The 16601-nt window shown below is 38.0% G+C and overlaps 1 protein-coding gene across 1 annotated transcript in view; it reads right to left on the reverse strand.

Annotated features, from left to right (window-relative positions):
* Nucleotides 1–4618: 4618 nt before the first annotated feature.
* LOC122813571 (zinc-binding protein A33-like) overlaps nt 4619–16601 on the reverse strand; it is a 261075-nt gene continuing 249092 nt past the window's right edge. Inside the window, exon 6 of the mRNA XM_044085967.1 lies at nt 4619–4689. Coding sequence (XP_043941902.1) covers nt 4634–4689 — 56 coding nt within the window. The 3' untranslated portion in view covers nt 4619–4633. The remainder of the gene's footprint in view (nt 4690–16601) is intronic.

A 16601-nucleotide genomic window follows, 5' to 3' on the forward strand; every position in this document is an offset into this window, starting at 1 on the left:
TTTGTTGGAATGAGTCAGCAAGTTGCCAAGTAATGGTTACTAGTGGTACACTAGGGGTATATTTAAATAGCAGGGGTGCAGAGGAACTTGCTCCCCTGCTATGCACGTAGTTTTTTTTTTTTTGAACATTCAAATGTTCGATCATATGGTCTCGCCATATGAAAGTCAAGCATTTGGATGTTGGATTATGTGATGTAGACTATATATATATATATATATATATATATATATATATATATATATATATATATATATATATATGGAAGCACTTTACATATCAATTACTGAAATCTCGAATGTCATATGGTCGAGACCATATGATCGACATTTCAGTAATCGAATATGTAAAGTTTTAAAAATAACACTTTACTTACCTTAAAACATTACTTGCACACAGAGGCAAGGCTTCTTGTAGGCTCTGTGTGCGTAATGTTTTTATTTTTGTGGTGTTGACAGGAAGTGGAAATCTCCCATTTTAGCTTCCAATACAGTGCAATATGGGAGATTTCCTTTTCCCCACTGTAGCCTTGATCTCGGAGTTGGTATATTTAAGTAGGGTGTGGGGGCACAGGGGGTGAAGCCCCTGCAAAAGATGTTTGACTTTTTTTTGTTTTTTTTGGGTTTCATTTTAGAAGTTCGAGTTTCCAAAACTCGATCTTTTGATCTCGATCATATGGGGTTCGAGATTTTGGGAATTTGATCTTCTAAAGTGAATCCATATATATATATATATATATATATATATATATATATATATATATATATATATATTTTTTTTATTTTATTTTACATTTGTTAACCGGGGTGTCTGACTGAGCGAAAGGCCCTTTTCAGCAGAGGCCGGGAGAAAAGCTCCACAAAGAAAAATTACAGACGCATTTATTTATTCAGACATAATCAGTATACACACAAATTACAAGAGACATGTTTTTACAGTGATATGCGGCACAAACAGTTACAGTGGAGAGAACAATCAAAAAAGATATTAATTTTAAAAATAAAGGTAAGTAATACATTTGTGGTGTACAGCTGAACTTTGGAATGTAGGTAGAATACATACATAGTACACAGGTACAGTACATACATTGTAGATTAGCCAGTGTTTGTGAGTAAGATTGAAAAACAATTATCAATTGCTCTAGATTTAGTATGCATATGTTATCCGCTTTCACTAGCCTGGGGAGCAATCATGGCACTGCCAACTTTGCTTGAGATGTTGCCTGATGAGGTCTTTAAAGGAGGCTTTGGATGATGTGTTTTGAATGCTAGTAGGGACAGAGTTCCATTTTTTAGCCGAACTACTATATAGTGCATCTCCAAAGCTATTGTAGCTGTTGGTGACTTCTAGTAGTAGTTTGCTTGATGATCTAAGAGGCCTTTTGGCTGAGTGATGTTGTACTAGGTTTTGAGGGCAGGACACTTATTGGGAGGTAATAGATAGAATGACAGAGGCAGAGCTGATTGTAGGTTAGGAGGTTGGGCAGTTCAAGCCAGTGGAGCTGTCTCAAAGCAGTACAGTGATGAGTTCTATATGAGCAATTTGCAGCAAAGCAGGCAATTCTGTTATAGCAAGCTTCCATTTTGCTTAGTTCAGTTTTGTTGAGATTAGTCAGAATGGGAGATGCATAGAGTAGGGTGGATAGAAGTTGGGGGTGAGCAATGGCTGATCTTGTGTTGTTGGTAAGAAATGGTTTGATACGGTAGAGTGACCCCAGTTTGGCATGTACTTTTTAATAGTTAAGTTCAGATGACTATCAAATTTTAGGTGGGAGTCTATGGTTATTCCCAATAGCTTAGCCTGTGCCACTGGAGCAATTGGAGTAGCATTTGTGGAGTAGATAGTGAATTGACTGTTAGTGTTTTTGTTAGAACTGGTTATAACCATAAGCTGAGTTTTCTTTGGATTGAGGATAAGTTGGGCTTTGGTAAGGTAGTTTCCAACCAGAGAATGCTAGTTGAGTTGTTTGCAGGAGGGTGGGAATGTTTTGTGCAGCACAGATTAAGGTAGTGTCATCTGCATACTGAATTATAGATGCATGCCGTGTGGAGGTGTGGAGGTCATTTGTGAAGACTGTGAATAGTAGTGGTCCTAAGATAGAACCATGTGGGACTCCTATAGTTATGGGCAGCTGAGGAGAGAGAGAATTTTCCCATTTCACAGCTTGGTACCTGTCAGTTAAGTAGCTTTGGAACCAGGTAGGAGTGGAATTAGATAGATGATATTGGTTTAGTTTGTTTAGCAGGATTTGGTGCAAGACTGTGTCAAATGCTTTGGACATAGCCAAAACAAGAGTTGACACTTGCAGGCCTTCATTTTTGAGATGGTTTACTGTGTCTGTGAAGCAGAGGAGAGCTGTAGTGGTACTATGGGCAGGTCTGAAACCATGCTGAGTAGGTGACAGGATGTTGCAGTCTAGGAGATAGTTTAGCATCTGGGTATGGATGCATTTTTCTAGGATTTTGGCCAGGGGGGAGAGTAAAGCAATGGGTCTGTAGTTATTAAGTTCAGTGGAGGTCCCGCCTTTATGTATGGGTGTAACATAGGATATTTTCCAGAGTTTGGGCACATAGTTTTCAACAACTGATCTGTTTATGAGAGTGGAGACTGGGATAGGAATAGCATCTGCTGTGAGTTTTAAGAAATAGCTAGGGAGTAGGTTGGCTGCTGTTGATGAGGTTTTTAGTTTGGAGAGCATGCTTTTGATTGAAGTGGTGGAAACTGTTTTGAGGGTAAAGCTTGTATTAGTGTTATTTGTGTTGGGGGGGGGTAGTGAGGAAGGAACTGTCCTGTGATACTAAGGATAGAATTGAGTTCACAAAGTGGGAGTTGAATTGTGTTTCGATGGGAACTTTAGTGTCAGGGTGGTTGGTTTGGGGTTAGCCTTTTGGGTGGATTTTAGTAGCTGGTTTACATTTTGCCAAAATTTTTGTGGGTTGTGTTGGTATTTAGTTTGTAATGTTGTGTAGTAGGATTTTTTGTCCAGTCTAATGCATTTTTTTGCACGGTTGCAGTTCTTGGTACTTAGTTAGGCTTTGTGTTTCTTTTTTTTTATAGTAACGCCAGGCAGTGTCTCTGGACTTGAGGATTTGTTTGGTTTCTTTACTGAGCCATGGGTTTGTAGAGGTTCTAACCTTGATTTTGCACAATGGAGCGACAGTGTCTAGGTGTTGAAGAAATGTTTTGTTGAAATATGCTACAGCCTGGTCAAGTGGGAGGGTTTTTAGGGGTCCAGTCACAGTTACACAGTAAAGTGTGGAGGACCTATATATACATATACCCAAGTCCATGGCTGCAAAACAGCAGAGGGAAGGGGGAACCCCACAATGCATACCACTAGTTTGTATAATACAAAACTTTGTAATGAAACTCACCAAGACATAAAGTCTTTGAAATTAAAATGGTCATCCAAAAACACAGAGGTGACTTATAGGATACTCGGATCAGCAATATAATATAAAGGGAAGACAATACTCTTGCAAGACAGCCATCAGCTTCTGCTTACTACAAACTTCATCAGCTTTGTTTTCAGACTGTGTAGTAGGAAAACTGACCAAAATCATACAGGTCTGATATAGGGTAAAGGTCCATTTTCCAGGAATAAGGTGGCAAAATGGGGAATACACTTATTCTTCTTTTTCACAAGTTGATGTGACCTTAGAGACAGCTGATTTTGAGAAAAGGGGCAAAATGTGTGATGATCTACTGGATAATGATAAGCTTATCGGTGGTAGATGAAGACCAAAAGATGTATCTTTAAATAACATGAAGTGGACAACAATTTTTCAACTATTGTACTTTCTCTGATGCTCCTTTTTACATGTTGTTGCACATGGTTAGTCCATCAGTGTGTGAGAGGTACATCAGAAGACAGTGTTTAAATAAGTGCCCAGTAGGAGCAGGATGTTGGTACTTGGTTTAGACATTTTATGAGTGACTATCCAAAGGAGTATTAGACAAAGGAACCCCTTCAGAGTAAGACAATCACAGTATAAAACCACAGTGTCTTATTTTGTGTACAAGTGGCCAGTGCACACCAACGGTAAAAAGAGGAAATGTTAGAAAAGATGTAAAATAGCCAAAGCAGCATCAAATAAACAACCCCAGCAAATTATACATGGATAAGAATATACTGCTGTTATGCTCTGACAGGAGGCAGACGTGAAGACACATCTGTAAGAATGTGGTTTGATGGTGGATGCAGGGGCAGCTTGGTGTGAACTGCCAGCAGTAAAAAGTCAAAAAAGCTGTCCTACAAAATTATTCTGATAGGCTCTGTCCTCCAATAGGGAAGCAATGACTGAACTGCAAGCTGAGGAAGCATTTCTATGAATAAGAAATGTATGTGTTTATAAGTCACTTCCACAAAATAGTTAGATAAAATCTCCTTAAAAAGGGCATTCCATTGTAACAGGAAATGTTTAATGTTTGCCAGTCGATAAAATCATTCTGTATTTCATCAGTTAGTGCTGCATTTTCATCTTCAAATTAAATATTTTTTTTTTTTGCTAAGGGAACAAATATATTGGAAAGGCTTATGACCTATGCATGACACACGTGAGTAAATGCAGATAATTTTTCTAGACATACTAGGCATGCTCCCAAGTGAGTGGTACCTCAGTGATAATAATCAGTTTATTCATCAGCTGCATGATGACAGTCACCTCTGAACTGGCAAATCAATCTTGGGCCTAAAAAAATGAATAATACTTCAGTATATAAGGAGTGTATGCTTCACATTTAAAATAAATTGCTCTGATACTTTATAAACAGCTTTTTAACTCACGTCAGGAGTCAAAACTGTCATTCAGTTACTGATAGATTTTTATAGCAGTCTGTTTGAACTGTCCCTTAACTAGCCTGCATACTTTTTCAGGTGAAGGAGCATTTCAATATTTACATGATCTAGCTTCTTCAGATGTGTATAAAACTACTGGATTTCCTAAATCACAACTTCTTCTAGCAAGCAGTATCATCTTCAAATTTCAATCACCAATTTTTAATTGCTATAACTACTCTAGTTGTAATACAACACTATGAAGGTCACTCATTTAAGTGTTTCAGGTCTCCAGGCTATAAAATGACTGCCTCCTACTGACTATTCTATTAGTAATAAGCAGTAAATGCTATTAAAAATGTGCAAACAATAATATGTTCAGCAAACAGACACAAATGCAAGTATTGGTGCATTAGTTCAGTCGGTTCAAGTTAAACCCATTCCTCCTTCACACAAATTCTTTTTATGTGCCAACTCAGTACCAGATACCATTTTCCAACAAGCCTGCAAATACAGGGAATAGAGTTTAGGTTCATAGGTCCATAGGTTGATAGGTGTGTACTAGGCTAATGGCCCTGGAGCCTTTACGAGCCTAGCCCATTGGATTACCCTGGCATCATGCCACACAACCTTAGTTCCCAGTGCCTCTGTCGATTAAAGCTACTAGAGTGATCCCTGGGGTGAATATTCTATTTTCCATCCACTCACCAAGATTTCTCTTGAAGAGGGCCAGTGAAGTGCTCTGCTTGACATGTATGGGAAGTCTATTCCATAGCATGGGCAGTCTCTGGGTTATGAACCTGTCCCTCCAGCATGTTCTGTTGATTGTGGTAATGAAGTTGAGGTCTCTGGAGTGTGTGGTGCAGAGGGTTTGGGATTTCTTTAGATGTAGCATTTCTAACAGACCTGGGTCAGATGTAGCTTTGTAAGTCAAGCAGAGATTGCCTCTAAGTAGGCAATATGAGACAGAGAATAGTTGGAGTTTTTTTAGTCTGTCCCTATAGAACAAATGTTTAAGGCCTAGGATCCTCTTTGTGAGGTACTTTTGCAGCCTCTCCAGTTGTTGCAGGTATTTAGTGAGGTACGTGCCAAATGAGGCATTGTACTCAAAGATTGCCTAATGAGGGAAGAGTAGAGGGAGACAATGACCTCTTTCTTCCTGGATGCAAAACCCTTAGTAATGAGATGTGCCACATAGAAGGACTTTTTGACCACAGTGGCAATGTGGTGGTCAAAAGAGAGGTTGCTGTCAACCTGTGTTCCCAGATCTATTATAACGCTTTCTGTGTTCAGTGGACTACCATCAATGTGGTAATTCATGGGAACCGGGTTTTTCCCAAAGCAGATGATGACACATTTTTTGGCATTGAGCTTAAGGCCATGATTCTGACAGCAGTCGTTGGTCTCAGTGAGGCCTTTCTGTAGGATGTCAACATCACTCAGGGAGTTAATAATAGCTCCCAACTTGTAATCGTCTGCGAATTGTGTCAGACAGATTCCCTTCATGTCTGCCTGGACTTCAGAGAAGTAGATACCAAACAGGAGAGGACCCAGGACCGAACCCTGTGGGACTCCACTCATGACTGGTCAGCAGTCTGACTTGGAGTCAGCTACTTTCACACTGTGGGTTCTACTTGTTAGCCAGTTTTCAACCCACCTAGTGATATAGGGGTTGATGCCTAGCTTAGTGAGTTTTTCTATGATTCCTGAGTGGGGAATGGTATCAAAGGCCTTGGCCAGATCAAGGTAGGCTGTATGAACCACCTTGCCTTCATCCACAGCTCTGGTGACTGACTCAAAGAAGTTGACCAAGTTGAGCTTGCATGATCTACCCTTTACAAAACCAAACTGTGTGGGATCCAGAGTTTGGAGATTCCCTATAATCTTGTTTATTAGGTCCATGATGATGCATTCCATAGCTTTGCATATCAGACTCGTCAGGCTAATGGGGCGATAGTTCCCAGGGTCTGTAGTCACTCCTCCTTTGTGGAGAGAGATGACTGTAGCAGTGCACCATTCAATAGAGACAAAGCCTGAGGTGAGGCTCTGATTGAATAGGGCACACAGGTGAGGTGCCAGTTCACTCTGTAGTTTATGTAGAACACAGCCAAAGATATTGTCAGGTCCCATAGAAGCTGTATTCTTGGCCTTGGACAGTGCTGTTTTAACCTGTGCTGCAGTAATACTGGGTGCCTGGCAATCTACTGGTATTATGATTGGTCCCTTGGGGTGGAGAGGAGTATAGCTGGCACTGAATCTGTCGGCCAGGATATTGGCAATATCTGTTGGCTCAGTATAGGAGGTACCATTGCACAGTAGCTCAGAGCAAATCTGGGTATTGCCGTGGAGATTCTTTACATAACTATAGAAGGCCTTGTGGTTGTCTTTACTATCGGCTGCAATTCTGTTTTCATAGCTGCTTTAGAGGATTTGATGAGGGATCTCAACTTTTTGTTGAGGCTGATAAGGGAGTTTTTCCAGTCTTGGGACTTCACCTTATTTCGCATCAGTTTCCTCCTTCTCTTGTAGAGTTTGTTTATAACATGGAACCACCAGATTGGCTTCTTTTTTTTGGAGGAGAGCATCTTGGTTCTGTTGGTATGGTGAGATCCATGCATTTGTGTATGTGTTCATACAGTGCACTGGTGTATGATTTGGCTGTCATGCAACTGATCTCCATTTGCCTGTGTGCCGTGAAGTTAGCCACCTCTGTTTTTAGGAGTCCAAAGTTAGCTTTGGAGAAGTTTTTCATGGTCGTTACCTTTGCCGGTGGTGGGTGGGAGGGATGTGGATTTCCAAGGTGATTAGTTTGTGGTAGGATCTAACCAGGGAGGAGTTGACTATTGGTGTAGAGCAACGGTCACCCATGTTAGTAATGACATTTACATCCTGTCGTAGTGTCTTGAGGTTGTCCTGAAACTCACAGATGTAAGTAGGTGTGAAAACTCCTTCCAAGGATTTGTACAGATAGTCTTTGGCTACCTGAATCACTTGACAGCAGATAAAATTTAATACTCCATCTCCTAACAGTGGTACATTCTTACTGGCATTGCAAACAATAAATTCTGTCAGCTGATCTTCCATCGGATGTATGACCTATCACAAAAAAAAGACAAAATGAGTAGTGAGTTGCTGTTCCTTAGCTGAAACTCAGGCTTTATGGTGTAAGACCATCCCAATCCATTAGTACACTTCTGCTTAATGCATACACTTTTTTAGTATCTCAAGACATCACTAAAGATGCACAGAAACTAGGGATCTGAATGGAGAGATAAGTCAGCAAGCAAAGGAGAGCAGTATTGCTGGAATTGAATTCTTCCTGAAGTCTTGATGAGTACCTTCACAGGGTGGGCCCTGTTTTCACAAAATCTCACCAAGTCGACACTGATATATATAGACTGTATTTTATATAGAAAATATCATAGATAGAAGTATGTTAATATATAACAAAGATGACTGGGTGCGTAAAACACAGGATACAAACTGCCCAATCCTCGTAGGTACACTGGCACCAGGAATGAAAAAAATGACAGTGTTGAAACCTTAAGACAAGAAAACATTCATACAATGGGGCTAGGCCAGACCCAGGGGGAGATGCCCCCTCTGTTGTAGAAGGACGTAGTAGTCCACAAAAATCACAAAAACTGATAAGCCAAAAAAGAGCCAAAGATGAAAGACTGGATGAAACAGTGGACTATTGAGCATAAGAAAGAAATTATGTACTGTTACTATTATGCAGGAAGCCCAAAATTTCCAGATAAAAGATACATTAAAAGATTAAGAGAGACATTAGAGGAAAGAAAAAATAGTTGCACAAGAAAAACTGTCAGAAGCTTCAAATAACAATTTGTGTTCATTAATACAACAGATTTATGAAAACATTATATAGACTACGAAACTTTGAGCCATTTCAAAAACGAAGTGACTGAGGAAGTGCAAAAATATGAAGAACAAAATCTAGATACTTTTGACAGGTATAAAAAAGAAATATGGACATGAGAAAAAAGAGAGATCTAATATGGTGCAATATTTATGCAAAGGAGAAAGCCAAATTAATCAATACATAAAAGGTAGCCCCAAAGATATTTGAAAAGTAATACAAGCAAAGGCATTCATTTGTGAAAAATTTCACAATACAAACAATAAGATCACAAAGAGGGAACACAGAACAGAAAATGACTAAAGTAGAAGATAAATAAAAGTTGAAGCTATGGAATACCTGTGAAGTGAAGGATTTAGTGTAGAAAGTCTAACACAGGTTACATCACAGCTTGATGGAACGATTCCCCAAAGTAAGGAGAAAAAGGAGGAGCAAGAGACATCTGAAGAAGAAATATGGACACGAGAAAGAAAAACAGATTTAATATGGTGCACTATTTATGGAAAGGAGAAAGCAAAACTAAGCAATACAAAAAGAGTGGCACCAAATATATTTGAAGAGAAATATAGGCATCTGGACATGGAAAATTTTACAATACAAAAAAAATAAGAAAACAAAGAGGAAATGTAGAAAAGAAAATTAGTAATGGAGAAGTTAAAGAAATAGAAACTGAAGTTATGGATTACCTGCAAAGTGAAGGACTTAGTGTAGAAAATCTAACTTTAATAACATCACAGCAGGATAAAGCAACAAGTTCCCAAATTAAGGAGAAACATCTGATCAGTTACCATATGAAAATACGTTGGTGCCTTCCACTGGAAATCAGTGCAAGCATTTAGTTGGAATTACACAGCAAGGGGAAAGTCAGAGTCAAAGTAAACTTTATTGTCATTTAGATCTGCACATAGTGCAGCTATGTTGCTTTGTTCCCAGTTTAAGAAACATACATACAAACAGTTACTATTTAGTAATACTAGGACAGACACTTACATATATTACATGCATATTGCACAACCTTGAATTTTCACATTAACAGGCACCTGTGAAGCAAAATATTGCATAGAGTGAGTATTGCACATTCAGGTTTCAGGACAGATGAAGATTTGGATATTGCACTAAAGTATGCTACTAGTAGTAATGATCTTAGAATAACTCAATATGAGACTATGTCATTTACTGGATTAATAACTGCAAATTGCGGCATCTCTGATGCAGTCAATTTTGTGGAGTGATAGAACAGTTAGTTCCCATATGAAAGAGCAAAAGATGACAGGGTGAAACTGAAAAGATTGTGGCACAAGGAAGATGCTGTGGAACTTTCTGTAGAATGCCCACAGGAAATGGAGAACAAAGAATGTGCCCTCAGTTTAGAAGAAAATGATCTAAGAGAAGAGTTGCTTGATTTAGTAGAGATGGAAAGACTTATTAAAATCAATGTAAGAAATAAACTACAGAAAGTCAATAAAACCCAAAAAGTTAATAGAATGATAAAACAAATGAACACAGTAATTAGGACTGTTCATAGAGATCCATGCGATATAACAGAAGTAAATAGGATATATTATTGTGCAGATAAATTAATAATAGATAAGAGTCTTACCACAAAAACACAGGGTAGTAAGGCAAAGGAAGGGGAGAAATCGAATGCCATCATGGAAGTATCGAATGGAGAAAACTATAAAGCAATTAAGACAAGAAGTGTCACTGTTAGAAGAGTACAGAAGAGGGAACAGATCAACAAAAATACTCAGAAAGATAGACTTAAAAGCAATGCACAGTGTCAGAACAGATCAGGATCTATTCTGCACTACCACAAATAATAAACAAGAAATATCAGCAAACTCACTTTAGCAAAAGCTCACTTTAGCAAACGATCATTTCAGTGAATTTTCTCACAGGGAAAGAAATTACTGGGCCATCTAGCAGCTGTACCAAACACTATACAACTTAAAACTCAGCAAAGTGGGGGTATTCACCCCTACACCCCCCAATGTGGGGGGCTGCACCCCCACACCCCTAACTAAATATACCAACTCTGAGATTGCACTACAGTAGGGAAAAGGGCAAATTCCCAATGATGGCCAACTACTTCCTTTCACAGTGAGAAAATTTGCTGAAATGGTCAATCACTAAATCGAGCTTTCGCTAAAGTGTTTGATTAATACAGAATCAATAAATAGACTGCTTCATGAAGTAATATAGACCCTATCAGCACAGGCATAAAATCTTAGAAGATATGCAGATAAATATAAAGGAAAAGTATAAAATAAGCAATTTATTGATAACCCATAAAAGGTTTGTAGAGAATTGGGAAACAAGGCAAAAGGAATTAAGACACCACCAAAAAAGAAGAAATAGATACATTTTGAAGAAATATCTATGAAGATCCTATGCAACATAACAAAGATGCTAAATCAATAGAAGAAGTAAAAGAAAGAATAATAAGTGTACAGGATATGAAATGGGATGAGGTAACGGCCAGAGAGATTGAAGCAAAGTTAAGAAAAGCTCCTAACTGGAAAATACCAGTCACAGATGCAGTTCCTAATATCTTTACATGAAGGTTTAGCCACGAGTAAGAATTATTTATATGCACACCCCAAACAGACCCCAGCCTGGTTAACAACAGGAAGAACAATACTCCTACTTAAGAGTAAACCTGCAAACTATCCTAAAAACTATACACCAATAACTTGCCTTCCAAAAACTTATAAACTATACACTGGAGCTGATGCTGACAGAGTTTACAGTCATTTAGAAGAAAACTCAATCATGGCAATAGAACAAAAGATCATTCGTTGTTAAATTTATAATGGATAACTGCATAAAGGGGAACAATCTAAGTATGGCATGGATAGACTACAAAAACACAATTGACATTATCCCACATTCATAGATAAAAGACTGCTTAAAATGTATATACACCCTACACTGATCAATTACATACAGCAACCACGAAAAACTGGCAAACCACTTTGCAGATAAGTCATGATAAAGGACAAATTACTATTCCAGGGATAAAAATTCAAAGGGGGATATTCTAAGGTGACTCTCTCACTGCTGCTCTTTTGTCTTGTCGTTAACCCATTAAGCTGTCTACTTAAGAGATTATGTCATGGCTACAATTTGGCTCCCAGAAAACAACAAAGTGTAAAGACTTCTCATCTTTTTGTGGATGATTTGAAAGTGTATAGTTCATTAAATGAGGAACTGAAAGCACAACTGCAAGTGGTCAAAACATTTTCAGATGATATAAAAATGTCATATGGTCTTGAGAAATGTGCAAAAGCAACCTTTAAAGCAGTAAAGCTGCAGCACCAAGAAAACATCAGTTTGGGAAAGGAATGTGATATAAAAGAACTTACACAAGATGGAGTATATAACTATTTGAGAACTGATGAAGGATCAACAATAAAACATGAACAAATGAAAATAAAACTTAGTAAGGAATATTTTAGAAGATTAAAATACTAACATTAATACTGAAGACAGCGTTGATATCCAGGAACAAAATCCAAGCTATAAACCAATTTGCTCTTCCTGTCCTAACTTACAGTTTGGAAGTGACTGGCCCCCAAAGTTGTTGGATTGGTTGGACAAGAAAACAAGAAGGATGCTCCATGCTCATCAAATGATTTATAAAAATCAGTGTACACCAAGACTATATATTCCCCATTCTGAAGGAGGTATGGGCCTCCTAGAAATTGATTACATTTATAGATGTGCAATCATGGGACTGCATACATATCTGCTGACCTCATGAGACCCAAATGTAGTGACAGTTTTGAAGCATGAGGAGAATAAGTCTAAGATGACTTTCCCTACTTACTTTAGCAGAAGCATATCAGTGTCAAGAAGGAATGGAAATCAAACCAGAAATAGAAAAAAAATCAGGGAATGTGCCAAAAAACAAAGAGAACAATATAAGGTGAAGGATCAGATGAAAAGGAAAGAAATGTGGTATATGCATAAATACAATTGCAAGTATAGAAAATTCTTGGAACAACCTCATGTTGATCAGGATCAAACACAGAAATAGGTAATGAGAGGTGAATATAAACCAAAACAAAAAAAGGTTAATATTAATGGCCCAAGATAGCAGACTATGTACAAGCTGGTTTACAAACTCCATTGAACTTGTGGGAGAAACAGATAAATGTAGGTTTTGTAAAGCAGAATTGGAAACAGTCACACATCTTGTTGCTGATTGTGATATACGAAAGGCAGAAGGACTTTGTACTGAAAGGCATAATAATGTGGCAAAAGTGTTGCATTGGGTATTGTGTAAACAATATAATATTAATGTAGTTATAAAACACTGGAAACATGAGCCACAAAACATTATAGAAAATGATGAAGTTTATATCACATGTGATCACCTATTACTAACAATTCAAAAAATAGATGCTAGAAAACCAAATATAGTATTCCATGAAAAGAAGACAAAAGTAGCATTGATCATTGAAATTGCTATACCCATTGATTACAGTGTCTTACGTACAGAGAGACACAAACTCATAAAATACCAGGATTTGCAGGCAGAAATGAGGGCTATGTGGAAGAAGGATACCCAGACAATTCCAATAGTAGTAGGAGCAACGTGTCTTATAAATGTGTTTACAATCATACTTAGATATGTTACCTATACATGTAATGCTGTATGAATTGCAGAAGGAGTCATTAACGGGCACATTGCAGGTGCTGAGAAGAGCACTTCTGGCTAACATCAAAGATTAAAACAATACTAATTTTGTGAACGTTAATCATACTTTTACTTAGGAATGGTGTCCATTCCCATCATGGTATTAGAAACCCTAAAGACTTGGAGAAATAAAAATATAATCAAATTAGTAATAAGTCCATTATAATGATCATAATGGATATCTTGCACATAGACATAGTCATGCTTTATCAAATATTAATTATGTATAAACAAGATATATTACATACTGGTCAAACACCATGATCAGAGGGCAGTAGTGCATGTGCTTGTATTCAGTGTGGCACTGGACACATAGTGGTAGTCCTCAGAGGTCAGTGATGGAGTCTTTATTGCTGACACAGCATAAGAACTTTTGGTAAGTTACTAGAGTTTCAAATAACCAACAATGCATATTCTACTAAATTACATGAATAAGCTAAAAAGTTGTCATATTTTTGAAGTCACAGACTTAATACATGTGTGTAAGGTGTTCCAAATGGAAAGATAACAGAGAAAAAAATGCTAGAAAATGATTTCAACCTGTAAGAAAAGAAGGTAGCTATATGGCATAACTTGCGTCTGCTTTTGCTAGTAAAGTAGGTATGCAAAGACATGCTTATTCTCAAACACAATGCATTATGGAATAAGAGGGTGTTGAAAATATAATGTAAAGCAAGTAGTTCAGTAGTTCTGAAAAGCAAGAAACTGAAATTAGTATGAGTGACCAACTGTGAAGAGCATCATCTTAGGTGGCTCTTCAACCTCAAACACATGCATGCTTTATGAATCAAGCAAAGCATTCAACTTCTCAACCAGTGCAACACAAACAATCAGTAACTGTGAGTAATCAGTGCAACACAAACAATCAGTAACTGTCAGTAATTAATGCAACACAAACAATCAGTAACTGTCAGTAATCAGTGCAACACAAACAATCAGTAACTGTCAGTAATTAGCGCAACACAAACAATCAGTAACTGTCAGTAATCAGTGCAACACAAACAATCAGTAACTGTCAGTAATCAGTGCAACACAATCAGTAACTGTCAGTAATCAGTGCAACACAATCAGTAACTGTCAGTAATTAGTGCAACACAATCAGTAACTGTCAATGATCTGTGCAACACAATCAGTAACTGTCAGTAATTAGCGCAACACAAACAAACAGTAACTGTCAGTAATCAGTGCAACACAAACAATCAGTAACTGTCAGTAATCAGTGCAACACAATCAGTAACTGTCAGTAATCCATGCAACACAATCAGTAACTGTCAGTAATTAGTGCAACATAATCAGTAACTGTCAATAATCAGTGCAATACAGACTGCCCATCCTCTGAATTCACTTCTTAATGCAAAATACAAGTCTAGATGGGGAGGGGTGAGAGTGCATGGAGGAAGCATGCACTGCAGCAGAGATCATAAACATCTATGGTTATGATGTATGGTCAGATAACTACAGTATGATTGTGGTTGCTGTTGTAACCTTACAAAAGCTGTAAAGAATTCTGATTTTGAAAGACAAAATGTGCCACAGAAATGGCAAAGATCACTACAGTATTACAATTACCTTCAAAAAAAAGGCTAAAGGAACTGACCCCTCCCCCAAGGAAATATATCACTACTCCATATGGTGGTAAAGGAACTGGCAAGAGAGATAAAGAGAAAGACAGAGAACCGTAGGCCCCCCTAAAAGCAAAACACTCCCCCAGAAGCTGCTAAAGGAACTGCCTACAGAGTTATGGAGGAAATCATAGGCAATGACAAATCCTGTCCAGTTTATAATGTCTAGAATAGGTATGAGTGGGTAGTTATGGTGCTTTCTCACAGATATTTTGAGTTGCAGCATTCATTAAACATGCCATGGCAGGAGCTGCAACTGTTGAATGTGCCATAGACTGACCTTGCAAGATTTTACCAAGGTGCTCACAATATAAAGTGATGCAGGTTGCCAACCAGCCTGGAACAAACAGGTCTTGCTTTCTAGCCTGGAATGAAGATTATAAATAACTGGTTAGTCTGCCCAAATTCCACTGTCAAGTCCAAATAAAATATATTTTTTCACTATACATAACAAAGTAGCAGACATTTTTCTCCTTTAGTTTCTGGATTTCAGAAAATCACTGCAATCTTAATGGCATGAGGTCACTTTCAATCTGTATGAAGAAATGATCCAGTGGACCACGTTATCCTTTTTGTAGAGGACCATATAAATCATGCTGCACATATGGGTCCTTAGTTCTAATATTCTTCTGGCTGAGGAAGTGGTCATAAAAACCGTTTCTAAGAAATAAATATAGGGATTGACCCTGAAGATTTCAAAGAAGCAAATGCCAGCTTTTCTCAAAAAAAAAATCAAGTCTCAAGGAGGAGACAGCAGCTTCCTTGATGGATTCAAGTGCAGTTCCCCTTTTAAGAAGTGCTTTCATGATGGTTCAAAGGGCAGACAAGCTGAAATAGATGAAAGGTGCATTCTGATGCATGATAAAAACCTTTCTCACATAAGACAGAGTGATAAAGGACAACTTCCTGAGCCAAGTCAGTCTTGGGATAAATATGAATGCTACTGCTCAAAGTGAAAATCTGCTCCACTCTTGCAAGGCGGGATTATCCAATATTAGGATTTCTCATTTCCTTAGTGATTCCTCATTGAAAACATTCTCCCACAGTGGCATCAATGTTATATCTACCAGACTGCAAGTCTTAAGTATTTTAGGCTTCAGTGCACTATGGTCTTTTGCTGCTGTGATAGAAGGTTGCATGAAATGGGGAACATCATTACATATTTTCTGTTCAAATCCCTGAACATGCACACCCTGTGATATCTTGGTCAAAGGGTTGCTGGAGGGAAAGGCATACAGGAAACCTTTGTTCTAGAGCACATAAAAAGGAAGAGGTGTAATGGACACCATGTAGGGTTATCTGGAGAAGACATTTATTTATTGATGGTCTCATAATTTGTAAAATGCAATCTTTTCTTCATAACTATCCTCTAACTCTAACAATCCAAAGTAAAACAGGTATAATAAACTGAATGGTCTTTATAACATGGCTCTTTGAAACAGAAGGAATAGAGCCCTGACTGTCACCCAGGGTTTCATTAGTACACTTTTCTATTACAAGAAGTAAGCATTTACAAGGTAATCCCTGCGAAAACCAGGACTGTCTGTCAATCGCAAAATGTGTCTGAAAAACAGAAAACAGGGAATGAAGAGATAATCATATGTCCTGAAAGAAAAATTTAC

Source organism: Protopterus annectens, chromosome 10.part0 (genome assembly GCF_019279795.1).
Source record: "Protopterus annectens isolate FY-2018-M chromosome 10.part0, PAN1.0, whole genome shotgun sequence".
NCBI lineage: Eukaryota > Metazoa > Chordata > Ceratodontiformes > Protopteridae > Protopterus > Protopterus annectens.